Below are 26,652 nucleotides of genomic sequence, written 5' to 3'. Positions count from 1 at the left end.
ATATCCAAGAGAAACAAATCTAGAATAATTAAGTTGGAATTAGTTTAAGAATAAGCCCTTTGCCCACAGTCAGGCAGGTGCACTGAAAGAGCACAGAGAAGTTAAGCCTAGAAAAATGTTTTTTCCTCACAGACTTTTCCTGCTGGTGAAGAGAACAATGGAATTACAGGCACCCTGAAGGGATAACAACAAGTAGAAAGCAGCTTCTAGTTGGCTATGCGAACACTTTTGATAAAATGGCAACAGCCAAGTAAAACAGAAGCAAACACTTGCAACTTTCAGCATTTGATTATTTTAACAAACTAAATCTGGAATACGAAATACATAGACAGCAACCCCAAAAAGTTTAAAGAGTAACTTAAATATTAATGACCCATCTATAGACATAAAATTACCAAACATTCACAGGTCCTCGGCCAATTCATTCTGAGCTCATACGAAGCTAAGTTAAGCATCTCTGTGATCCAAGATGCATGCATTATTTAGTATTAGCTAGACATTTGTTCATTTATGCAGACAGATGCCAACAGGATTTATGCGAGAGGGTACCCATTTCTGCTTAATTTGAAATGTCCTGTTCTCTCCCTGAAAGCTAAACCACAGTGATTTATATAATTTAGGCAGTCTTTGCATTTTAGCAAAAGCATGCTTTCAAAACTACAGTGAGGAACTCTTCCAGCTGAAAAGAGAGATACAAAGCTCTCAGCGCATCTCCATAGAACAAGGCATCTGTATCGCCTCCTCTTGTACACAGGCATGACTCTAGGTATTTCCATATACACAAACCTGCCCCGCTGATTTTTCACGGTAATTTTGTAGCTTTTCTTTTTTGACAGAATAAGATATCCACATAAGGGTGGTCTTTTAGGATTTTGGGGGTGGGATGGTGGTTTTGTTATGGTTGGTTTTGGTGTGTGGGGGGCTGCATGGTCTATACAGCTGATCAAAATTTGCATCACACGCTTTTAATTCTAAATGAATATTCCTAAGTAAGACTGGGAAAGAACAGAACGAATGGGAAAACCTGAGCTGGTAAGAACAAGCAACAGTGACAAACAGGCATTATAGAAAAAAACACTGGCAATAAACTCTGAAAAGGCCTTCACTTTCTTTTCCCTATAAGCCAGTCCCTGTGTCAGTACCTTTGCAGGTGAGTTTTCTACACTTCAGGAGTGTGAATGTAGCCTCAGCTATAGGTACACTCCATATAGAATACTTTTTAACTCAGGTACTTTTAAACTTCCTCTCAGCATCCCGAAGCATTTATGAATTTTCCAGTATTCTTAGGGCTGCCACCACAGCCCATTCTCAAAGACAAAGAAATTTTGAGAATAATTAAAATAGGAAATTCATGCTTTCTTACTTAAGCTTCCTCTTGCCCTGCCCCCTGCAAGACACAGAGCACAACTCAACACCCAGACAGGATGTGCTCACTGCTCAACTGTGCTTAGCATTTAGTATGTGATAAGACTATGAACCACTACAGATGACGGAAGTTTGGCTGAACAACAAAAATGAGTCAAAATTTATAAATATTTGCTACATCCCGAAAGATGTCTGTTAATCTGGAAAATATAGGCTAAATCTGTAGCCCTGATTCAGGTGACTAACATTGCTGAGGGTAATGTTTGTTTTTAAAGCATAGGAGGATGATTGATATTTAAAACAAAAACAAGTTTAAAAATCAAATTGCAAACCATTTATTTCCTTCTGTCCAGACCTCAGTAGCACAAAAACAACGTGCGCTAACCCAAACTGTCACATAATACTGTACTCATTTATCTAGCAGTGCTGAAGCCAAGCACTGAGCAGAAAAGATACTAAGACAGGGAAAGAGCAATACAATTAGTGTCATTAAGCTGAAGCAAAAAAGCCATCATTTCACATATCTGATGTGGAAAAAAAAAAGTAGGTTAATAAGGAGAATAATTATTGAATAACTAGAAGCAAAAAGCAATGCTAATATAAGAAGGATAAGAATAAAGAAAAATAAAGGGCAGGAGATGGGACTGTCATTGGCGCACATCTTACAGAGCTGAGCCACTATTTCACCACTTACATTTTGAAGTACCACCAAGGACAAGATCAGGTAAGCAAGCTGGAAATAAGCGTAAAGAGATCACAGAGAAGTGGAGATAAAGCGAGGTATTGAACCGCTCAATTTGCACAAGAACAACTTCAAAGCAACATTCAGATGTGAAACCAAAGAGGAGAGCAGAGGCACCCAACCTTTGCTCAGGGGGACCTGGGAAGAACCTTTTCAAGGCCAGCTGATGTGGTGCTGCAGAAGCTCAACATGGGATCATAAAAAAGCAGTTGATTAAAAGTGAATCTTACAAAGAACATGGGAAACTTAGAAGGTTTAACATTTGAAGACATGTGGGCAAAGAAACATTTAAAGGAGTACCAGGACAGCCAGTGATGAGAGGTGGAATAAAGGGAATATCCTTGAGAGTGAAATTAAGTCATACCTCTCTAATATTTATCTGATACAGCTGTACCTCAAATCTCCACTGAAAACTTTCAGCTTACCAGAGGACACATATTCTAAAAGGAGCACCTTAAATGCAAGCGATACCAGCCGGTGATACCCCCCCACAAGGCACGGAGTGGCTGACAGTGTGGAATCACATATTTTAGGAAGAATCAGCTGAAAGGACAGATTTGGCATAAGGTTTTGAAAAGGGAAAAAAATTTTTTAAAAGTCACAGGCATAAAACTTGTGTTCCTCAACCAAGGGCATCTTTATTCGACATCCCAACTATACCAACCAATCACTTAACTGTGCTGAAGATGTGGAATATGGACCTCCAGTGGGGTTTGGGCTTTATTTTGCTTTTTTCCTCCATTTTGCATTTTCTGCCTGAAAAAACCACAACTTTTCAGCTTGATGTAGTTTATTAGTAAACTGCAGCTTCAGAGAGGAATGAACAGTACCTGCTAAGGAACAGCAGTGAAGCGCTGCCATGAAGAATCAGACCAGACAGCTGTGATTCAGCTCCCCTCCTCTGGCAATGACTAATAAGCAACACTTCAGTAGAAAGTGAAATGCCATGTGCTGCTAATTCACGTTTGATATGGCACAGTATCATCACATGATATATGGGAATGTCTTGGTCCCTATCAAAATAACTGTTAGAAAATAATTGTCCAGTCATCATCTAAGAAATATCCACGGTTGAATACTGTGCTCTTGCTTGCGTAGGTGTACAAAAAACAAAGTGATGCCCAGGGTCACTTCAGCTTTCTGCTGTTGCAGACCATTAATACCATTCATATTAAATACTGGACTGGGACACCTATATCCAAAACTGACAGTGACACTGCAAGAATATTGCCTTTTTGAAAAATGGAAGAATAATCTCTAAAAGCTCCTGAATGCACATATTAGAGTCCTAACCTCAACATATAACAAAATATCAATTATTCTTTAAACATAAGGGCAAGGACCAAAAATCTCAGAAGTGTTCACCCCTTCACACTGCTACAGTTCACCAGTGATCCAAAATAGCATTCAGCATCGTTGTTCCTAAATTTTTCTACTTTGGAATGATGCATTAAAAACTACAATTTTATAAATTGATTTGAGATATTCAAATGAGAGGCACTAGCAGTATTATTTATTATCATATATATACTATAATCTAGCATGACATACTAACAAGCCCTTAGAAAATGACCTGTAGAGATCTATCACCTCCCACTGACCTCCTTCAAAACATATTTGGATCTGTTCCAGCCTTTTATTGCTTTTTGGCACTAGTAATCCACCATTTGATCATTATAAAACACTCACAGCAGATGTGCCTACAAACAGAGCATGATGATTTAAGTGGATAAGAACAGGAAGAGATGAACTCTCAAGAAACAAAGATCCTGAGTTTATGCTAATAACTTTATTTTAAAAGACTAAATTAAGGAGAAATATATGCAGATTTCCTTAAGCTCTTCTATTTTGGATTTAAGTCTCGAAAGTGCTGCTCACATCAGGCTACTTTTTATGCAGTTCCTCAAAGTATTGAGTATTTCCCAAATTCAATTTTTGTCCTCACTAAACACCACAGCAGAAGAGACATCAGTGTTGTGTTGGCAGAGGGCAACATAGTTGTTACGCAATTAACTGTATAAAGCTGCATTTGTTCTCTTTGCGTGTTCACACCATACAGAACAAATACAATAAGATGGAAGCAGCTTCACTAGAATGAATTTGTCCAATGGCAAATGCATCCTAACTTGATTACTGATCAGAGTTGGTGAGACAGACTCTATCAATGAATGTATGTTGTAGGTGCAACAGAGTGTTTGTTGTCAAAAAAATCTTCGGAATCAATACCCTATTATGTACAGAACTGGAACAGAACTAGCAAAATCAGAGAGCTGGAATAGCATGTTATAGTTACAACAGCACAAGGCATAGGTAAGTTTTAGTTCTCAAACAGTTTTGAGTTATCTTTGCAGTATCTGCATGGGCTGGGGGGTTGCTATTACTGATCAATAAGTGCAGAAAGCCACTTACATAGTTTCACTGAATTTACATTCAACGCTGCTTTCACGATTTTTGTACAATTCTTACTTTTGTATGCCTTCCTTAACTTTACTTAGAGTGAAACAGCTGTTCTACCTGGCAGGAATCAAAAAACATCAGGAAATACTGAAAAAATGTGTTTGGACTGAACACAGGTACCAGAAATCCTTTAGATTAAATTTTATAGGGAGCATCTTAGTTGCGCTTTACTAGGCAAGACGGGGAAGAAAAGGTGCACAGACCAAGAGCTTTTTCTAGAAATTAGTCTCTAGGAAGTGTTCATGATTTCTCCCATACTCAAATTTTCTTCATTCTAATATTCACAGTAGCATATTTATCTATAAAACTTACTTTGCAGTGGTCATACTGTTGCTGTAAGGTTGGAACATCCCCTCCAATGGGCATTTGTTTTTTTAGTTCTTCATCTTTTGCATTCAGCCATTTGATTAACTCTTCCAAGGATGTCAGCAATCTGTTCCATTTCTCGGCACTGGCCTCCAAGTGAGTCCTGTGAAACAGCATTAAAGCATCTTTAAGGCCCTGAATAGCAAAACCAGCATGGGAATACAATAAGTACATAAAACCGCTCCATCATTAAGACAGGGATGTTTCAAGTGTTTAATGGTAAAGCAACTTTGCTTTAAAAAAAAAAAAAACAAAACACAAACCCTCTACTTCAAAACGTTTTGTACCGCAAATCAAAATAAGCAGAGGAAAAATGGGAGAACCCAGACAAATACGTACCTGATGCTTTCACTTATCTAAAACCTTGAACACTGCATATGTATGCAACATAAAGAAATGCTGTGTTTTGTTGTGACTCCACCACCGTGGTGCACAAAATACAAATGTCGTTTTGTGAACCATTCAGTTTCATGAACTACAAAACTGAACTTTCATGTCAGGACCTTGATTCTCCAGCAGTGAAATCAACAAGTTCTCCCAGCAGTGATCAACAGTAAATTGCCTGTGCTGCTGAAAATATCAGTGACACAGATTATTTAATACATCATCTTTAGTTGATAGTGAGTTACTAGAGAATTAACACAGTTGATCTGTCCCTCAGTTTAATTGACAAAAACCCCCAGATTCCACAATACCCTTTTCTATAATTTTCAAAAATACCTTGACTTGATAGCTTCTCCCTGCAGTGCCTACACAGCTGCAAGGAAATCTTTGACAGGGACCAGCTACCCTTCTTTTACTGCGGTCATTCTATGTTATACCTTCTTTTGAGACCACCATGCACTTAGTTTATACCAGTAAACAACAATTTCTTTCTCCACAGAGGTGATGGAGGAGAGTGAAGTCCTTTTCCGTGTAGTCTGAAACAAGCTCTGCACCTTCCTGCCCCACTTTCGACAGATGACTGAAATAAATTCTACTATCGTTTCCTACCTTTCCCCTTTCCTATTTTTTTTTCTGATTCACTGTAGCTCACATCTTGAAACTTTTACCTGGCTTCTCTTGATTATCATCTCAAATGGCATTTGAGTGAATGTTTGGGACTGAAATGACGATAGTTGGATTGAAGGGGTGATGAGCTTCAAGGCTGATTTCAAGGCAAGCTTAGGTTTGGGTATGCTGGGATCTCCCAGTGATGCTGGGATAGATGAATCAAAAAAGCCACTGGGGGGAATACAAAGTGGGGGAAAAAAAAAACCCAACACATTTCTGAAAAGTATAAACTAACTATGTTTAGGAAGAACCACCTATCCTCTTTTATTCCATTCAGGAAAGCACTTAGGTAACTACTTAGGTGGGGGGAGAAAAAAATTAAGTACTTGCTAGAAGCTATGTTTTACTGCCCACAGCTTTGTGCATCATGGTTTCTATCGTCCTTTATTGCTCTCATTGATACCTTTCTCTCAGCACTGAATTCAAGCTAGCTGCTCATAGCCCAGGCCTAAACAGCTGAGCCAGCATCCTACCCTGCAGTGAATTACAATCGAGCTATTGCATTTGTGGTTATAAACATAGCAGAGAAGGGCGTCCTGCCAGCCTTGGTTTGCAGAGCAGCAACTCCCGAGTGAAACATACTGTCTCAGCTCTCCTGGCTTCTTTTCAGTTTTTTAATACTCCCTTAACCAGAACTACTTTCAAGGCAACCAACTTCTTCCCATACGGACAGCATTCACTCTACAGCAAGTCAGTACATAAGGTACCTGCTTCCCATTAGTTGGCCCCTGAAGCCCCCCGCCATGCACAGGGACACACTCCTAACAGCACAGGGTGGTCCACATACAATGTGGAGCTCCTCCTTTTCACAACTAGCTTGACATTCTGTCAGAAATTACCTCAAAAATACCAAGCTGCAAAGCATTACACATGTATGTTACCCTCAGGTGCTAGGTACTCAGAACCAGCCCTCCTTTCTGGAAGTGAACAGAGTTATACTCCCTATTAATCAGGCAAAGGAAAGACATTGCCCTCTCATCTAAGCCAGGGCAGCCCATATTTGAATCTACAGTTTTGCTGTTAGACCTACAGATTGTTACAAAAATAAAACAACCTTATGAAGTTCTAGAAGCAACCACAATTAAAGTGTTCTGATCTACAGCTTTTCATTTCACTTTGACAGTAAAATATCTATTCATCATGACTTATCACCATATCTAGCACATTTAGGCAGCTCTCACCTCTAAAAACTGGCACTCTGAGGCTTCAGGTTTCCACTTCATTTAGTGGAATTCTTGTATACAAAATTAAATGGAATTTGGTAAGGGAAAAGAACCCCTGCAACTAGTTGCAGGGCAATTTAAGTGTGGCTCACTGTTAATTCAACATAAAATGCAATAATATTAATAGTGAAAAACACAAATTTTATATTAATGTGAATGATGTGGCATGTGATACTAGATTAAATATGTTGTCATTTACCACTAAGGAGTACCCATCTGCCTGCCAGATTAACCACAGTAACAAAATATCACTAGCTCAACTTGCAGGGGTAGAACGCTAAAGGGTGAAGAAGAAATGGACTACGCTAACAGGGGCTTTAAAATTCTTCTCTGAACACAAAGTGAGCTATCCTCTCTTGAAAGGTCAAAAAGATGTTAAGGGGGAAAAAGCAAACAAACCACACAGGCGAAAACATATCACATCAGCCTGCATTTTTCCTGAACGTTACCCTTCCAATCTTATCAGAAGCAATACTGAAAATAAAAGCAAGATACAGCCGCAGCTGAAGAGTAGACACAAGCATTCTATTCTCCTGGGGAGCAGAGACACATGCATTCAGTAAAGCTCATTCAAAAGCAAATGCTGCAGAGGAGCAAGAGAACTAGGATATGCTCCAATTTGCAATTCATGTTTAAATTTGTCATACTGACATTATCAAAGAAAGATGATAAACTATGTTAAAGTTCTGAAATGTTTCTTGAGCTTCTTCAGGCCTTCGTTTTGGAATTGGTACTTCTACCAATACACAAACTGCAAACAAAGCTTCAGGTGTTTATGCTTATGTGACAAATGAATTGGCAATCTCCAGGAATTCGCCAAGTCAAATGGTGGCTTAAGAATCTTCTCTGATAAAAACACAGTTCAGGTTTGAGCACTGGTTGGAGCAATATTCCCCAGCATCAGCCACCTGGTGTTCAGAAGCATTCCTAAGGGCATCCCAGATGAGCCTGAAAAACACAGATGCTCCCAATCCCACTGACCAGGTTGAGAGCACACACCCCTTCACCCAGGCTGAATAAAATAATCCAGAAGAGCAGGAACTCTGACATAACTCCCCTTCTGCTGACCCCGAGATGCTCTCTTCACATCTGGACACCTCCTCAGCTTTTGCTTCTGCTACGGAGGTAACACTTTCCCTGCTGAGCGACAAGGCACAACATGGAATAAAAGGATTGGTGGGTGGTCTAAATATAGAGAAGCCTTCTCTGTTTCTCCCACACTTTTACCTCTACCCTCCCACAAACACTAACTCCCTTGCACCTTCTGCCCCAGGAGGAAAGAATATTTCCTAAACACTGGGCTTTAAAAGCCCAAAGCGCATAAATCTGCAGCTTTGTTTTCTTCCTGGGAATAAGCTAATAAAGTGAGAAAAAGTGAAAAGCATTAGTAAGTCTACAAGTAATTTCAAGGAGAGGTATAGTCTTCTCAGGTGATGTCATAGTCACTACAAGTACAGATTTAAGTAGTTTCCATGTATTTAAAAATAAAAATGCATTTTTAATATGCCATTTATAAAATGCTGCTTTTCCAGTTTGGAACTGTCTTTAGTTACAGTAGCAAGGAAGTAAAGTCACCACAGTGACTAGCACCATCAGCTCTGAGGACTGAAGTGATGAAGAAAAATTAATACTATCCCTAAGGGAAAACAGTACTTTCAGCAACTTAAAGAAAAATATCAATGTAGTCAGAATGTACCCATAGCCAAAAATATTCTGAAAAGCGTAGGGAATTTTAATTTAGAAGCACTATCCCAAGCTAAAACTCATAACAAAGCAATCAGGTTTTTTCAGTCATCAGTCCTAACATCTAACATGCCTATATGTTCTCACAAGACTCATCCATACACTTTTGTTTTCCAATTCATCCTTGACATAAATCACATCGATAAAGCAAAAGTTGAAGGCTACATCAGCAGACTGACTTCACATCAGTTCTATGCTCCGTTATTTCCCTATGAAGGCTTTCATCACTCTTGCGCAAGTTAGAAAAGTGAACAGGGCAAAATAAATGAACTCAGAAATGCTATGCTCCTTTCAGTGGAAACTGAGATTTGAGAGCTTAATTTACTTCTCATAGTTGCTCCAGTATTCTCTCCTCTGCCTACCTTCTACTTGTAGCTCAGTGACACACGGCTGTGCATCATTGCAGGAACCAGCAGAGTAACACAAGCATTGCAGACATTAATGCTGCCCAGGGGAGGCATGTGCCATATCCATGCAGAAGTGAAAAGATTGGTCCCTATTCAGAAACACCAGTATTCCCAGTTTTTTGAGCATTCCCTGCATAATTGCTGTCTCGGAACTCACAGCAGGCCAGGGTAAATGGCTTGAAGGCCCTTCTTTTTGGCCATCAATTTCTCCTAAGCTATGATCAACCCCAGGGAAGGTCAAGCAACTGAATTGTTCCTGCTAGAACTCCACAGCTGCTAAGTTGTTATCCTATAAGCATATTTTTGTCTTTCTCTCATGGTGACTTATTTGTGAGAAGAGCTCATAATAGCCCCAATGTAATAGCTCTTGCATTGAACTACTTGTATAGTGGGGCCAGTCTCTGCAAGCCCCCACACCAAACCGCTTGGTTCTTCTGGTTCAAGCTCTGCCTGGGGGCTTTCTTGGAGCTGATGTACCTGTTTCACTTAACTGTTTAGCATGTTGGTGATGGGATAAGTGGAGACAAAAAATGAATGTCTCATTTTCCCCTCTATCTCACTCTTTCAAACTCTTGTGCCTGAATTCCAACCTTAACTCATTTTTCTGGCCTTTGGAAAATTTATAAGACTGCTCAACACTGTTTAGTTCTTTTAATAGAACAGTTTCCTTTAATCAACAAGCAAGCAGTTGGAATTAAAAGCTCTAGAAATTCTTTTCTAAGTAATTCATTTTAATGTGGAGTTTTAGTCTCATTAATGAGTATGGTAATATCTACTTCCAAAATGGTATCGCAAAGATTTTAACAATGTCTGCACTTGGGAGTCAGTGAGCTTGGCACTGCTAGGGTCAAAGAATTGTAAAATGCATTCTTTGATTAATATGTATTTGAAAACATTTCTTAATTTAATAGCAGCAATAAAAAAAATTACTATCAATATGGATCAAAACACTTAAGATGCAAGTCCTATCAAAATATTGATTTCAGTGGTGAAAACAAAACCAACAACAAACCCCTGATTTTACCTCATGGTAATTGTATATTCATAGAATTACTTAATTGACATTGCTATCGATTTACAATAAGGAAAGATTCAACATACTTTCTGGGAAATTTAGTACAGATTGGCAAGTTACAACGGCGCAGCTCTGGAGAGAGAAGAACAAGTAGTTAAGCCTGCATGGTAAGCAAGTGCACCAAGTTTTTAAACTTGTGCTCAGGGGTCCTTTACGGAAGAAGACAGAGATTTCACTTCAATGCCGTGGTCATATTTCTCAAGTCTTTTAGAAGGCAGCAACTGTGCCCCATTCAAGTCTTGATGTTTTCATTACTTACCGGATGTTAGCAGACTTTGCTTTCAGGTCATTCCAGCGCTGGTTCATGTCATCAAGCCGGTGCTGGAGCAGGGCAGCTTCCTCAGAGTTTCCCAAGGCTTTCACCATCTTCTGCCTGTTCCCATCAATGCTTTTGAAGATGTCATTGTGGGCATCAATCTCAGCTTGGATGTCCTGAAATATCAGCGAGAAAAGTCCAAACATCTTAGTTCTCTAACTACAGGAAAGAAGAGCTTATTGTCATTAGTACTCCTAAGCATTAGGACAGAGCACATAGTCTGACTTTCTTGGGTGACTCTGAAAAGAGATGCAGAGGGGAAAACCTGAAACCCTATTAACATCACTATAAAAGGCCTAGCTTTCTTAAGTGTGAGAAAAGGAGTTTGAAGGTCAAAAATTGACTGTGAAACAGGACTTAGAACTATAAACACTAAGTTCTCCGCATGTTTTTGTAGCACTGAAGGTAACTGCCTACTGTTCTCCCACGCATTTCACACAGTGCAGCATTTGCAAATGCACTAGAAAGAGTTTCCTGCTCAGAAATTACACAGATTCACCCTTAGATATGTTGTCTCTTTCCTCTTTGAAACAAAACGTTGCAGAAACCTTCCACAGCCCAGTGCAATTCAAATTCTACGTAGTGCTTTAGGTCATATGCAATGAAAGCTTTTAACTAAAATCTACGTCCTTAAACTACAGCTAAATGGCTACAGCTACCACAATTCTTAAAATTAAATGACTACACCACGGCCTGCAATATATGGAGAGGTAGACATAAAACAGCAGGATGTATTATAATCTGAATTTCACAGTAAATATTAAAAAAAAAAGAAGTGCTTGTGATTTCAATTCAGCTTACTTGTTCCTTCTCCCCTTAGAAATTAAACATTTTATTCTCTGATCTACCATCTGCCTCAAGAAACGCATTACAGATGTTGTCTTCATCTAACCGAGCACAGTATTATTTTTAAAACACATAAGAGCAAAAAAAACTTCCTGCATCACCACCAATGCTTTCTAGCATCCATAGATCAATGTATACTCTAATAGAGCAAAGTGAAGAGCCAGGAGGTGTACTGGCTGTCTCAATAGGATTAATCAGCAAAGACTGCGACAGGAACTTGATGCAGATGTAAACCAACCTCTTTTGCAAAGGAAGAAATTAAATAACTGAAATCCCTTAAAGGTTCTTATTCTTCCAGACAACTCCTCAGCAGTCTCCATCTGTCCCCAGGAGCAGGAAAGGAGGTGCCTCTTGTACCTCCCCATTCTCAAGACGTAGTCCTGCATCTTAGAATGGCTGCTTGCACATCTACAATTGATAGCTGGAAATTGTGGAAAAGTAACTACGAATCTGAGACAGCATGAAAGCTTTTTTCAGTTAGGCAAGAAAACAAGAATCAGTAAGGATACAGCTGGAGAAGTGGCAGGGGGTGGGGAGGGAGGGGCAGGAGGGAGGCATCAGCAAAGCTCTGGCTCTCCAGCTGAACTACTATGTGACTCTGGACAACTGCCTATTTGTTGCTCTGAGCTTCGCTGCTTTAAAACAGGTTAAAAGACACTTTTGCTGTCTTTAAACCATCCTGATAAAAACCACCATCCTGCAAATAGATACAAGCAAGGGACAAACCCAAATGAGACAGCACAGTCATCAGTTAAACAAATCGGATGCTTATCTGAAAACATTTGCAGCTCCTGTCCTTATGCCTCCAACATGCAAGTAGACCCAGTGAAAACCAGCTCAAGTCCACACAAGCAGGAGATACAACCACTTACAGCAGTTACAGTTTTAATCGCACCCTAATCTGTGCTACAAAAGCCTGGTCATGTCAAATCCATTTCTATGCCTCTTTAAAGTTACAGAAGAAAACTTCATTGAAAGCAAACTGATCTCTAATTTTCCATTCTACAATCACAATACTCATTCTAAAGCTATTGAGAACCTTCATAAAACCTTCTAGCTTTGATTACATTCGAGAGGACACTTAAGCATGAACACTTAAAAATGTTTTGTTCAAAATGGGTTTGATTCTTGCATTTACCAGTCATCATGTTACATTGATTACGGCACAGTAAATCTGCCATTCGCATTCTTGAGTCCCATCTGTGATGGCCATGTTGTGACAGCTCAGTTCAAAGAATCAACTTTGCTAATTAACCTCTCTTTCTCTTTTCTGATTTGCATTTTCCAGGCAAAATAAAAAGCACTGACAGATGATGGATAAATGAACAGAACTGATATTAAAGTTAACGAATGCCAGTGTATCACAGCCCTCAAAAAAGAGGGAGAGAAATCCAAACAACATGCCCCACATGAATGTGCGTGTGGAAGAAGTTAGCCTTCCAGCATCTTCCTGGTGCACAAGAATGACGGACTCCCATCTTGTCCTAAAATTGCTGTAATTGGTAACAATTGGTAGCTGTCCTGGTTTTGGCTGGGATAGAGTTAGTTTTCTTTACTGTAGCTGGTATAGTGCTGTGTTTTGGATTTGGTATGAGAATAGTGCTGATGGCACATTGATGTTTTAGTTGTTAAGTAGCAGCTAAGTGTCCCTAAGTAGTGCTTACACTACTCAAGGACTTCCCCAGCTTCCCATGCTCTGCCGGGTGCACAAGAAGCTGGGAGGCGAGGGGGCACAGCCAAGGCAACTGGTCCAAACTTACCAAAGGGATATTCCACACCATATGACATCACGCTCAGCATATAAAGCTGGGCGAAGAAGAAGAAAGGGGAGGACATTTGGAGGGATGGCATTTGCCTTCCCAAGTAACCGTTACTCATGATGGAGCCCTGCTTTCCTGGGGATGGCTGAGCACCTGCCTGACAATAGGAAGGAGTGAATGAATTCCTTGGTTTGCGTTGCTTGCACATGCAGCCTCTGCTTTTCCTTTTCATGATATTGTTATTGTTGTTAATATTATTATTACTATTACTGTTTTGCTTTACCCATTAAACTGTCTTTATCTCAACCCATGAGTTTTCTCACTTTTACCCTTCTGATTCTCTCCCCCATCCCACTGGGAGGGAGTGAGCAAGCAGCTGTGTGGTGCTTAGATGCTGGCTGGGGCTAAACCACAACAGTAGTAATCTCCTTTACTCGCTGTGTTATCGTAATTGTTCAATTCTTACGAGATTTGTAAACATATTGTGGTTGCCCTCCCCTAAAATTTTCTAATTTTGAAGTGGGAAGAACTATCCATTCTGTACATATCCCAAGTCATGTTCATTCTGATCTATTATTTCTCTTTCTTCTGCCTTTTTCTTGGTCATTGATTCTCCATGTTGTTCTCCATTGTCCTCTACGCGGCAAAAAAGGATGAAAAAAGTTGATTATCCCTGCTCAGGCCCCAACTAGGATTAACTCTAATAAGTGTTAATCCAATTTCAATCTTTCAATACTTTAAAAACAATTATAAACACTTCCCTATTATCACACAGGAGCTCCCATATCCAGAGTCACAGGGTCAACACACTACAGGATGCAGAGGGAAAAAAATTTCTGTTGCTTTTGCAACATATACAGGGGGACACAACCCTGAAACACTGTTGTTCTTGGCCCAATGCAAAGGAAGTCCGGGCCAGAGTGCTCTCTCACTGCATGCAAAACAAAGCAAAGAAAAACACCCAGCCCACCCCCACCCCCCAAAAAAGAAAAAAAAAAAGAAACCTGAAGAAATACACTGCAAACAGAGAAGGACTTTTTGCCAGCAGAAATTCACAGTTCTTACTCTAGTTACATAGCTTTATGAACTTAATTTTGGGAGGTATTACTAGAGAGGTGCCATATTTTGCTAGTTTTGCAAGTATTTATGTGTGCACATATCTGTTAAACTGGATTGATAATTTATTGGTATGAGGTCAACAGATCTGTTCACATGCCCAAGTGCTTGCAGGATTAAGGTCTTAAACTGAAGGAAAGCTCTTCAAGGAAATAATTCATCCTATATATAAATCAAGGTGCAAGTTTCAAAGTTTTTAAAGATAGAAAGGAGAAGAAATAACTAAGTGAACATTTATATATCTACTTCACCCTAGCCAGGCTCCTAGAAGATGGCCACTTTCCTTAAATTCCTTTTAGGAATTAAGATCAAACTGCGGCCTATCTTTTTCACTTTGGTCTGGTGATTTCAAAAACACCCTCATCTCCATTCTGAACCTCAGACTACTTTACACCTCTCACTCTTTACTCCTCTCATGGTGGATAATTTACCTGCAGGATTCAAGCCCTCTTTTATGGTTAGATCTGATTTTAAAGCTTGTCTCCATAATAAGAAGCTTACTTCTTGCTTTAACTTCAATCAAATAAAATACTAAATTGTCATATAATGACAACTGAAGAGCACGCGTCTTCAGAGAATGTATAAATATGGTACGTGACACACTATAACACTACAGATGGTAATTCTGAAAAGGACCCAGAGATGTAGCTTACTCCAGTCAGAGTTGCTACTGGAACAGCCCAATGGCAGACTTAGAGTGACTTGCTCCAGGTAAAAGAAAACGTATGACAAAGATTTGAACAGAACTAGACTTTGTGATTCTAATTCCAAGGTCAACCAGCTATCAAACTTTTTTTCCCCTCCTTACAGACTGCTTAAACAGGAGACATAACTGTCTTTTGAAAACTATTAATCCTTTATAAAGACAAAAAAAATCCTTTAAAAAGATTAAAACAAAACCAAACACACACACTCCCAAACCCCGACCAAATCTACATCATTCCCTTGAGGATGGGCATTCTAGTGCCTTTTTTTCCCTGATTGATGAGTGCAGAGGGCCTCTAATTCACTCTGCAAGCCCCTAAGCTGTTAGCGTATTTGCTGCCACTCATGTTTTTTCAGATTCTATTTGTTTATACTGTCTTCACTGGCACATTGCCATTAACGCAGGCAAAATATTTTCCTCTTTAAATGGCCCGAACCCTTCTGTTGAAGGTAAAAACATGACTGGTAGAAGAAAACTCCACATTTCTGTGCCAAAATTAAAGTGGAAGGAATGATGCATTTTATAGCATGCAAAATATTACTCTATTCCACTCTCTCCATTAAGAATCCCAGAGTACTTGAGCTTTATGAAACAAAGATCTAAAACAGGCAAGTTATTTTCTTGTGTAAGATAAATAACAGATGTTCCTATCACATTACAGATTCTATTATCAAGATCCCTTAATCAAATTTTTACTACATATGACACAAAACTCAGTTTTGTCTCTTGCAAAAAAGGTCAATAGCATTCTATACCAAATCATAACTTAATAGGGTTTCTAAAAAACTGTTACATACAGGACTTACCAATGTTTTACTCCAATGTTTTTCAAACCCACTATACACAGCAAAATTCTGTATTACACCCCATTTTTTAACTACGTTTATTAGGAAACAGAAATCCACTGAATTTCTATAAAGATCTGACCAGAAAGGAGGGATGGCAAGTCCTACATGTGGCTTGTAGGAAACAGGTATGCAGGTCCAATGCTGGTGATGCTGTGCCACAACACTGGCAGCTTTTTGTGTTGGCACAGCCTGCTACGTAGTTTTAAGCCCCAGGTACAAGCCACAAAACAGGCAAACTGTTGTGTCTTTTGAACCACATGAGCCATGACTCTGCAAGAGGAGTTTGTAGGGTTGAGGTTGATTCCTCATGAATGAAAAGTATCTTGAAAAACTACATTTTCCCCAACAAAGGTTACCCCTGGGGCTATTTTACCAGGACAGTTATGTTCTCCTACCAACCAATACAAATCATGCCTGTGACTGGAACAGGACGGCAGACTTGGTGCAGGCACAGGGAATTGCAAGTCCCACAGAAATGACTACCCATTGCCTTCACTGACAATGTTCAAGTCAGCAAAGTCATGGGTACAGAAATGCTGCACTTGCCTCTTAGAGGTCAGGAATAAAGGTGATGACTGCTTACCAAAATATGTGCAGAAAACTCTTCCAGCTGCAACAGCTGGAACAAAAATGTCAGTGCCAACCTAAGGACATAACTCTATGCCACAGACATCAGCCAGAACATCTTTCTTTAAGGTCTCACAGCAGGTAGCAAGGGAATGAATTTTTATATATATATATAGCAGATTGTTTAGTCTATATTGAACCAGATACATTTTACCTGCTGCTGCCAACTGCCCCTGGGAACACTGCTGTGTTAGATGTTCCGTTTAGCCTCCGCTTCACTCGGAGCTTTTCACTTTTTGATGACTCTTAAGGTGGGAGTAAGAATTAGGGCATGATACAGTCATATGAAAGTGGCCATTGTGAAAGGAAAACAGGTTTTTTAATCCTTTCTTCCTCTGGTGTCAGAGGACAGTCACAACTTAAGAAAGGCTCATCCCATCTGCTTTTCAGAGGCCTGCAGTGGCAGCTGCTGTTAAGCAATCAGTTATAATGAATTCACATTCAGAAGAGCAGTACACATGCAAAACCCTTGGGCAGAACTGCCATTATCATAAATCCACCAGTGGCAGAAGTGTGTATAAAGCCAGACATTAAACCTCTCTGAAGTGTCATACACAAACCACACCGGGTATCACTACAGCCACTGTGACTACAGTATAAGATCAAAGCAATTCATAAAAGCAATTGGCTTTAGATATGACAGAAATGTAATTACTACTTAAATTCTCAGATATTTCAGGAAGAAAAAAATTGGGGGGGGGGGGGGGGGGGGAACTACTTTGGGTATTTTTCACATCTAATTTTCAAATGCTTTTACTACCAAAAACTTTGCACTGACACTTGAAGTTTCCAAAAAGCTGTCCTGACTTGCACTTAAACCTAATGGATAGTACCTTAACAGGTGACATATGGTGTGAGTAAGGATTCATTTCATCACAAGAATGATGATGCACTTAGGAAGGCTGAGAATGCCAGCTTGCCTTCAACAACCTTTGTGGCTCCATCGCATGGCTCTGACTCAACATCTGAGGGACATCATAAATCTATTAATACTAATTCCAGCAGTCACATAATTGCAACTGAACAAAGCCAAAGTGTCCCCGCCCACTCCAATGTAAAACAACTCCGCTTTTGCACAGGGAGGGAGGGCTGTGCAAGCTTCTGCAAATACCATCTGGCTTCTGCATTACGACCACAGTAACAGCACTGGTAATTCTCTCCTTGCAACATATATTGACGAATCTAGAAAGCTGAAAGTAGCTTGCCAGCCATGATCACTGTCATAACGCTGTTTCCCTGGCAGCAAACTCCTCAGTTTGGAAGAACAGAATGGGTGTGTGGGGAATTACGAGAGGGAGAGATGAAGCACAGGAGGAGGAGGGGAACTTGCTCAAAAAAATCCAAACCAAAACAAAACAAAAAAAAAAAACAAAACCAAAAAACCCACTTGCTAAATAAGCACAGATTAGAATTTGTGGTCGAAGTTCACCAGCTAAAATGTTAACTTTCTTCTCCAGCACCAAAGCAACCTCCTACATCATGATGCAAATTTCAGCACAGAGACAACAAAATGACACCATAAGCTTCAAGCTAAAAATTACAGCAGAGCTGAGACACCTGTAAATTTTGTTTTCGTTGAGAATTGCTACTATCAATTCCTTTGAGACAAAATAAGACACTGGAATATTCAGAACCACTGGGGAGAACCTGGAGTTTGTAAATGCCAGGGCTTGTATGGTTCAAAACACATTAGAAACATTGGTTTCAAAAATTCTGCCTTAACCACAACATGAAGCATCTCGAAGAGTCCAGCATGTGTCCTAATCTTTACAGGCTGGCAGCAGTAATTACAAGAGAAGAGTGAAGCCCAGCTGACAGACTGAGAGCAAGAAAGGAGCAAGTGATCTACACAGTGAAGAAATCATGTCACAAATGCTTTCCACTGTTACTATTAGCTACTTTTGGAAGAGTCGTGCTGGCGGGAAACTGAACAATATCTGTCTTACCACCTCCAAAATTTGCTACTGTAGGAAAGTAAAAATACAAGAGTTTAAAAAAAACCCAACAAATTCAAACCAGTTTACAGTCTTCTGAGGACCCAGGCTTCTTATTATGATTTTGAAATTAACCAAAATAATTATACAAACTCAAAAGAAAAAAAAGTAGCAGCTTAATTTTCTGATAATTTTAGGTTCATTCAGTAATACCCATTATACTACTGTTCTGGTGACCAGTGCTGATTTGCATTAAAAAACCCCAAGCATACTGAAGTTTAAGAGTTTTACGATAGAAAACGACAGAATCAGGATTTACAATCTGTTCTTCTGCTTTGTGACCACAGTATTTATGTTTTTTAATCTTAACATGTAAATAATCTACTATATATTTTATTACAGACTCCTGTCTTAAAGGGCACAGGAAGTTTGTATGGAGAAGTGTTATTAAAAAACAAAAAGAAAAATATAGCATGCAAAGCCAAGCTAAGAATAGTTACAAACATACGATCCAGGTTTCACTGGAAGTGCTGACAATTAGATGAGAACAATCTGGTTTTGAGCAGTTTCATGTCTCGCTAATCAACGCGATCACTGCCAAGCCAAGCCTCCTGCCTCTCAGTATTACGGTTACCAAACGTCCTGGTAAAAGAAAGACTAACTAGCCTGCATAAAAGAAGAACAGATGAAATGATGGGAAAAGTGGTGTGTTCATTGGAAGTAATTTTACTTATAAAAGCCATCATAAGATCTTCCAATTTGACTAAGATAACATTCAACTAAGTTCAGCACACTGCAGAGCACTTCCTTTATGCCAATAGTGAAGTAAGGTCACAGGCATCCTGGAAAGTCCCCTTATGCACAAATTTTTCTATCATCTTTTGGGGGAGGGGGAGTGGGGGGAGGAGGTGAGTGGGGAGGGAAGGGGAGGAAGAGAGAGAAGATGACCACAATCAGAGCACATGCTCTAAAATTAAATTTTATAGGACCTGAAATGGGGGAAGAGAAGCAGCATTAGACTTCCATATTTGAGAGGGAGTCAAACAGGGGTCACAGGAGGACCTTAAAAGCAACAAAAAAATCCTAAGTTTAACATCAATCTGCCCTTTTTATTGTGTAGTTTGCAAAGGCATAACCTTTTTCAACAGCATAAGTATATGAAACTGTGCTTATCATACCTTTTCAAATTTTGTCAGCAGCTCACGTAAGCTGAAGTTCAGGCCAATCATCATTAAGCGTCCCCCGAAGCCTACATTTTCCTGGTACGTCCTCCAAGCCAGGTCTATAGCCTTCAAAAGGTTTCACTCTTTTCCCACCTGTACCGTCTCAAAACTCTCCAAGAGCTCCTGCTTGTGCCCCCCTCTTTGGCTGTGTTCCCCCGGGGGCAGTTCACATAGCACCATTGCCACAACCTCCCTGTACCCACTCCTTCCCACAGGCTGGGCACCTGGGAGTGAGCTGCTGACGCCAGGTGATGCTCCTTGCAGGGTTAACCTGGCCCCATGGCACTGCGAGGATCTCCTCGTCTCCACACTTGGCCAGGACTGCCTCCAGCTCACCTCGGCAATGGCCTGCAGGCTCCAAGTGCTTCTTGCAGGCCTCAAGCTCAATGTTTGGTCTCAATGACCCCGACCAAGAGAAGCTATACTCCACTGGTATATGATGGATGCAGAGAGTGGGGAAGAGGAGCATGTCCCTCCATGTTGCTCCATCCAAGGGAAAAAATGCAAAGAATAAAAAGAAAAGAATCCCCAGGGAAATTTCTGTTTATAGAAAGCACCAAAAGCCAGCTTTTCAGAGAAGTCAAAATGGATGAGGCACACTTCAGCCTAGGAAACACAGCAGCGTGACCAGACAGGAGGCCACTTCTCCTCTCCCCGCCTTCCTCACAGCTGGCCACCAGCAGGCTGGTGTTGCTACGGCAGTAACCAAGCCACCTCCAGCCCTCTTCCCTCCACCCACTTCGCCCAGGGGATGCTGCACCACCGAACAGAAAAGACCCATTAAAAGCAATCTAAAAAGCCACTTCCCTTTGTTTAGGAGAGGAAAAAAAAGTCTCCAGCAAAGGAACCTACTGCAACCCAAAGCCTTTGCTGGGGATCTCCTCCTTTGGTCCTGTCTGCTCTGACAGCCATGTGGTAATCTATGGCCAGCAGTTGTTTATTATTGTAATCAGCATCCTCCCTTCCAGCAGCCCTGACGCTGCTCTGAAGCCAAGCACACTCCCCCTTCCTGGAGGCCTTCCCGCTGGAAAACCATCGCCACCCCTAAGTCTGCAGAAACCCTGGACCAAAAACCCTCACTCGCCCCTTTCTCCTTCCTCTTGAAAAGCAAGGTGACTATATAGTCACTGAACAGGTTTTGGAGCTGTAAAAGCAACCAGTGCTCCACAAAGCCCACATGCGCCCGCTGCTGCTGCTCATGAGGGCAGACTCAGCCCAGGCAGATTGTTTTCATATGGGCCTTTGCTCGCCTGCAGGAAACCTGACACCCCAAGGGTGGCTACTAGGAAATCACTCCGTTTCAAACCATTCCCACTGGAAACGCTGTGTGCATGTGAAAGCCTATTTAAGCCACTATTAATGCTTTCCGTACAACCACACGTAACTCAACTGCCAAAAACAGCTTTCGTAATGGTTGCCAGCAAGTCACAAAATTTATAATTAAAACCAAACCAACAACCCATCACTTGCAAAACCCATTACAACTATTTCTCCTATGACCATGTTGGGTATCACGTGTGCTTTTACTTTCTTTTTATTTCACACAACTGTCATATGAAGTACCAATAAAGTCACCAGCTGCAAAACTGTCTTTAAAATTATTCTCAGCTAGTGGGTTACTGTGATATAGCTAGTATGGGTCGGGATTTTAAAAATAAACTCTGGAGGGAAAAAAAAATTGGCATTAGCAGGATTTTTACTTTTTATTTGTACTTTGCTGCCTGTCCCTGTTTTATGTGGGCATATTACTCAAACTGTAGAAGTACTTGCAAAATAAACTGAGAAAAGATTTCCAAACAAAGGTGGCAGAACTAGACCAGCTTTACTGCACAACTGACAGGTCAGCACAAAACTGTCCGAATTTATTCCACTGCTTATGGAAGCAAAAAAGCTCAATTATTAACAGGACAGTATCTAAAATCATGTTCAAATACTGTTCTTTTCTAAATTAACTACTTACAGAGGGGGAAAAAAAAAAAACACATTAGAGTGAGAAAGCAAAACCATCCTGCAAGAAATTTAACTACAATCTCTATTTGAGAATCTCTCATTTTTAATCCTGTTAGACACAAAGTTTGGATCCTGATTCCTGTACACACTAAGACTTCTTTCTGCTACCCTTGCAGAAAAAACACCCTTGCAAAACTGGAAGAAAACAGCATTTAAATCCACTTTGGAAATATTAGTGCATATAAAATGCAAGTGGGTGGGTATCAGGCTGCATTATAATGAGGCTTCATAACTCCAGGACTGTATCCAAATATACTACATTAGTTTTACGTTTATTCTCAGGCTTCATACATGGATAATTTGTTTCCCAATTTTTCTGTTGTCATAAAAAAAATAATCATACATTCTAGATTTTTCAATCCTATTAGAGCAAATGTAAATGCTCTCTGAGGTAGATAGGTACCATTTTGCAGAATTCTATAAAAGATAATCAAATATGTACATATATACACAATGCTGGACTAATGCTTCCAGTAAAATGGCTTTGAAAATTGTACTAAACACCTTTTTCAGTGGCCCTTTCACATGAAAGCACATTGCAGTATTTAAAAATACTGAATTTGTAGAAGAAAAATGAACTAAAATAAGCTCCATATTGACATATATTTAATATAGCCTCTATAAAGGCAGCAGTTCTGTAGACATGACAATGTTGGATCATAAGCTCCAGAAATACAGCATACCTTTTAGAACAGCTTTACATTACCTATTACTACTAAAATTTTCCCGATCAGCTTTGTCGTAATTCTCCATAAAAATAACTCATCATTGGCAATGATAATGAGAACTACAGATCACACACAGATTAAATACTTGAATGCTAGAGTCCAAAGAAGTTCACTTTCTGAAAGCCTAAGCCCTCATGCAAATACATGACGTTCAGCCAAAAATGAGCAGAACACCAACAGTGCTGTAACAAAGCCTCCTTCCAAAATGTTCTTGTAGATACTAAGATCCACAAATGGGAATTTAAGACACTGGAGAGCAATGTAATGCTGATGCATTCAAGGCACTGCTGCGGAATACCATGTGCAATGGAACTTCTTGTTACATTTTGATATTAGAGCAGTTGGTGCATTTTCTCACATGTCTTAAAGAAGAACATAGAACTGGATAAAAATAATAGAACCAGCTAACAGCACTTTATAGCCACTGGTAATGTTACCGATGGCAGCCTACAAAATGCAAGGACCATCGACAGAAAAGCAATTTTATCAACGGTAGAAAAAGGAAGGTCAGCACAGCAGCCTGTGACACACAACTACGAGCACATTTGCTAGCAACTGTTTTTAGGAATGGGTTCTGAACTACATGCCCTGCAAATCCAGGCTTAAGAGCCTCGTCATTAACCAAGACGCTTAATGCAGTGATAATAAAACTAATAGCAGAATTGTACATCTAAAAACTTAGTTCTATAAAGAATCAATTAAAACTCACCTACTTTTTATCAAGTAAAATTCAGAAGTAACTGAATGTTAGGCTACTGCAAACAAATGAAACAGCAGAATCAATGAAACTAAAACCAGGTAAGGATAAAGCAAAAAAAAAATGTTATCCCATTGCCTCTGGAAGGAAAAATATCTGATAAACTTGGAGAGGATCTTACACACACCTCTAAAGTTCAATTTCAGAAGAGACAAAAGTCTTTCAGACTTTAATCTGCAAAACAAGATTCAGTATGTGCAAAGAGACTATAAAGAATTTGCTTCATACTTATGACAGTTTTCTTGTATTTTTGCACATCAACTCACTAAGCAAAATTTGACTTTGGGATACAAAGTAAAGAAAGGAGAAAAGTTTTTTTTCTTCTAGAAGAAAAATGGAAAAATAAACAGCTGCAAGAACCTGAAGAGTGAATGAACCACATTGTTTATACACAGAGCATACATATATCTTATGTGACTCAACAACGAGTAACAACAACAAAAAGATAAAAAGAATAGTGTTTGCTTGTGTAACTCAGATGTAAAGGATGCAGAGGTCAATAGGTGGTTACAGCAAATCAATACATCCTGGTTTCACTCAAGACATGCAGCTTCAGGCAGAAGCACACACACACACACAAAAAAATCACTTGTTCAAAAGCACCATGGTATTTTCTCCTGCCTTACAAAATAGGTGGTGTCAATCTGATCAGACCAGGAGGGACAGCTGCCCTCTCCCTTCTGCAGCAGGTCAGCATTTACAACACAGTTAACACACAGCTCCAACAAGGCCAGACCTACGCTGAGGGTCACTATCAATTGTGCCCAACACCACAGTTTCACTAAGCAGAGGCCATCCGGCACAGCCTCACTGACAACCTCTGCCAGAAGGCAAATCACTCAAGCGACATAGTACCCCCAAGGACCAAGAATTCATCAACACAGATACACAAATCAAGCTCTTACAACAACGAGAAATAAGTGGCATAAGACAAGACAACAGTCACATAAATTCGATCACCTAAATTACCAGTTAAGTATCTATTACAGTGGTGATTGCAATGCAGATTATGAGTTACATGAAAGGGTTTGCAGAGTTCCTAGAGCTTAGAGCCAAGCCACTGCACCAGTTTGACTTTTTCTTCATTTCTTTAAGTCTAAAGGGTACCTGTTTGCCTTGGGAAGATATTTTTACACGGATCAGTCACATTCAGTGGTCTGTCCTGTGCAATATCTGCCATATTCAATGACAGGGTTCTGCATTAAGTAAGCACAGATAGACTGTGGCCTTCCTCAGAAAATGGGGTATGACACAAGACTTTAAATCTCAAGAAGAGAATTTGTCAGGATTCTAGATGAGATAATGTAGTCTTGGTGACAGGCAATGTTGCACTGCCACAAAAGATCAGTGAAGGACTGAGTGGTTTGATGGCGCGGGTTTTTTCCCCATCTTATTTTTAACTTGTTTGGACAACACATGGATTTCAGCTGTGTGAATCAACCATGATTTCCTAATGTTTTAGACCTGAATATAAGCTGTGTGTTTTTACTTCTTTCAACTTCCCAGAAAACACCCAGGCCTAAAAGCAGAACATTTCAAACATACTCAGAACACAAAACCCGAAAGAATTATCTCGTATTTGGAGTATATCTAAAAGAGATTACATGTCAAAGGGAAGTACCACCATGGCATCCATTTCAGGCATGGAGCCATTAAGACATTTACTCTACGAAAGACTGAGACTTAAATTCCACTTATGGGACTGACAAGAACATGAAGGTTTAAACCTTATCCTAATAACAGGATGAGGGAGGTGGCAGGGAGTATGGATGAAATCTGGCTTTCATGCCAAGCAGGAATTTCATCATCAGGTGTTACTTCCTAGTTATTACTGGTGACTAAATAAAATGTTCCTATTGATCAGTCTACAAAGAGTTCACTGGGGAAGCCTCCTCCTAAGACTCTTAGTTGCCTTTCCTCCCAGTTTTCCTTCTTCAGGTATAAGATACCAGTGCTTACTTGCAATAATCACACTGGAAATCAGCCAGCCATGAGGCACCTCATGTTTTTTTCTGTCTTTAATAGCATCTTTAACTCTGTTCTCTTTGTACAGAAAGAAAAGAAACAAGTTGTCTTAGATGTACTTATTAACATTTCTATTAAAAAGGGTGAAACTGAAAACAGGGTGACAGTCTAGTGGCGATATACCGTGACAGACTGCCAAAACAGCACACCCAAGGAAAAGATTCTAAAGGTTGTGTTAACCCACAGAGTAAGCATCTATTTCCCAAGTTAAAAACATGGGACTTTCAATATTTCAGGCCAACCTGAAAATGGAGTTCTCCTTAAGATTTTCTTGACTGTGATGAGAACAGTTTTCTACCTCCCTGACAGCTTAGTCCAAGAAAAACCTCATTAAAACCATGCATAATACATGGGACAATTAAATATACATCTTTAAAATAGTTTGCTACAAGAAGGGCTTATTCATATATTCATTACTTGGTAAAGGATACCCATCTCTCAAGGTACTACAACTGATCAATAAAGAGTCAATTAATTTAGTAGTTTTTAGACAAGTACTCCTGTAGTGGAAAGACCACAGAAATCACATTTTCATTTCAGAGTTTAGCAAAAATAATTGACAGAGCATCTTAAATTCTACAGTGCTATAGCAGTATCTGTGGATTAAAATCTCATTCAAATAACATAGTGCAGTTCCTTCCTACTTCTGAGCAACGGCATTAGACTCAAGTACCTAACAAGGACACAGTGCCATTATAGTTATACTGCGTAATTTATCATTTTGCCACACTCCAAGGATAAGTAGCCAAGCACAACCTTTTGACTCAGTCTGCCTATGTATTATTTTATGCTCTACCTTGTCATATATTCTCAGTTAACTAATTGGCCTTACCTTGCAGGAAAGAGAAGTATTACCTGGATCTAGTTGGGTTTGGGGTTTTTTTAATGGTTTGTTTTGTTGTTGTTTTTCTTTAAGCCACTTGGGGTTGGACTCCCTGCATCCAATGCAAATTTAATGTCAGCCACAAAATTTGCTTCAGCTGCAAGACTTTCAGCCATGAACCTGTAATTCTGTATTTGAATATTGGCCCTATTCTCTATTGAATATTCGAATTTCTGTCATAACAATTAGCAAGATAATCATCTGTATTTAAGCAGAGTATAAAGTATGTAACTTGTATTATCTGAAGCAACTTTTCGTCTATGAAGTCAGAATCCTTGTAACATTTATAAAGAGATGTGCTTTTCTATGAAATTCAACATGCCATAGTAGAAGAGCCATAAGAAAATCACTGTTGTGAAAATAGCAAATTGACATCTACTAAATAGTTCTATCAAACCACAGGGGGTCAATCTCCTAATCTGGCAAGAAATATGAAAGTATA

At 39.7% G+C, this 26,652-nt stretch overlaps 1 protein-coding gene across 6 annotated transcripts in view; it reads right to left on the bottom strand.

Annotated features, from left to right (window-relative positions):
- The window catches only part of UTRN (utrophin), a 383,596-nt gene that overhangs the window by 122,947 nt on the left and 233,997 nt on the right, over positions 1-26,652 (bottom strand). For all 6 annotated transcript variants that reach the window (XM_064446971.1, XM_064446972.1, XM_064446970.1 and 3 more), the window contains 2 exons: positions 10,691-10,863; positions 4,877-5,033 (listed from right to left, as the gene is read on the bottom strand). In XM_064446971.1, coding sequence (XP_064303041.1) covers positions 4,877-5,033; positions 10,691-10,863 — 330 coding nt within the window. The remainder of the gene's footprint in view (positions 1-4,876; positions 5,034-10,690; positions 10,864-26,652) is intronic.

Source organism: Phalacrocorax carbo, chromosome 3 (assembly GCF_963921805.1).
Source record: "Phalacrocorax carbo chromosome 3, bPhaCar2.1, whole genome shotgun sequence".
NCBI classification, from domain to species: Eukaryota; Metazoa; Chordata; class Aves; order Suliformes; family Phalacrocoracidae; genus Phalacrocorax; species Phalacrocorax carbo.
This window is presented reverse-complemented; position numbering and strand designations above follow the sequence as displayed.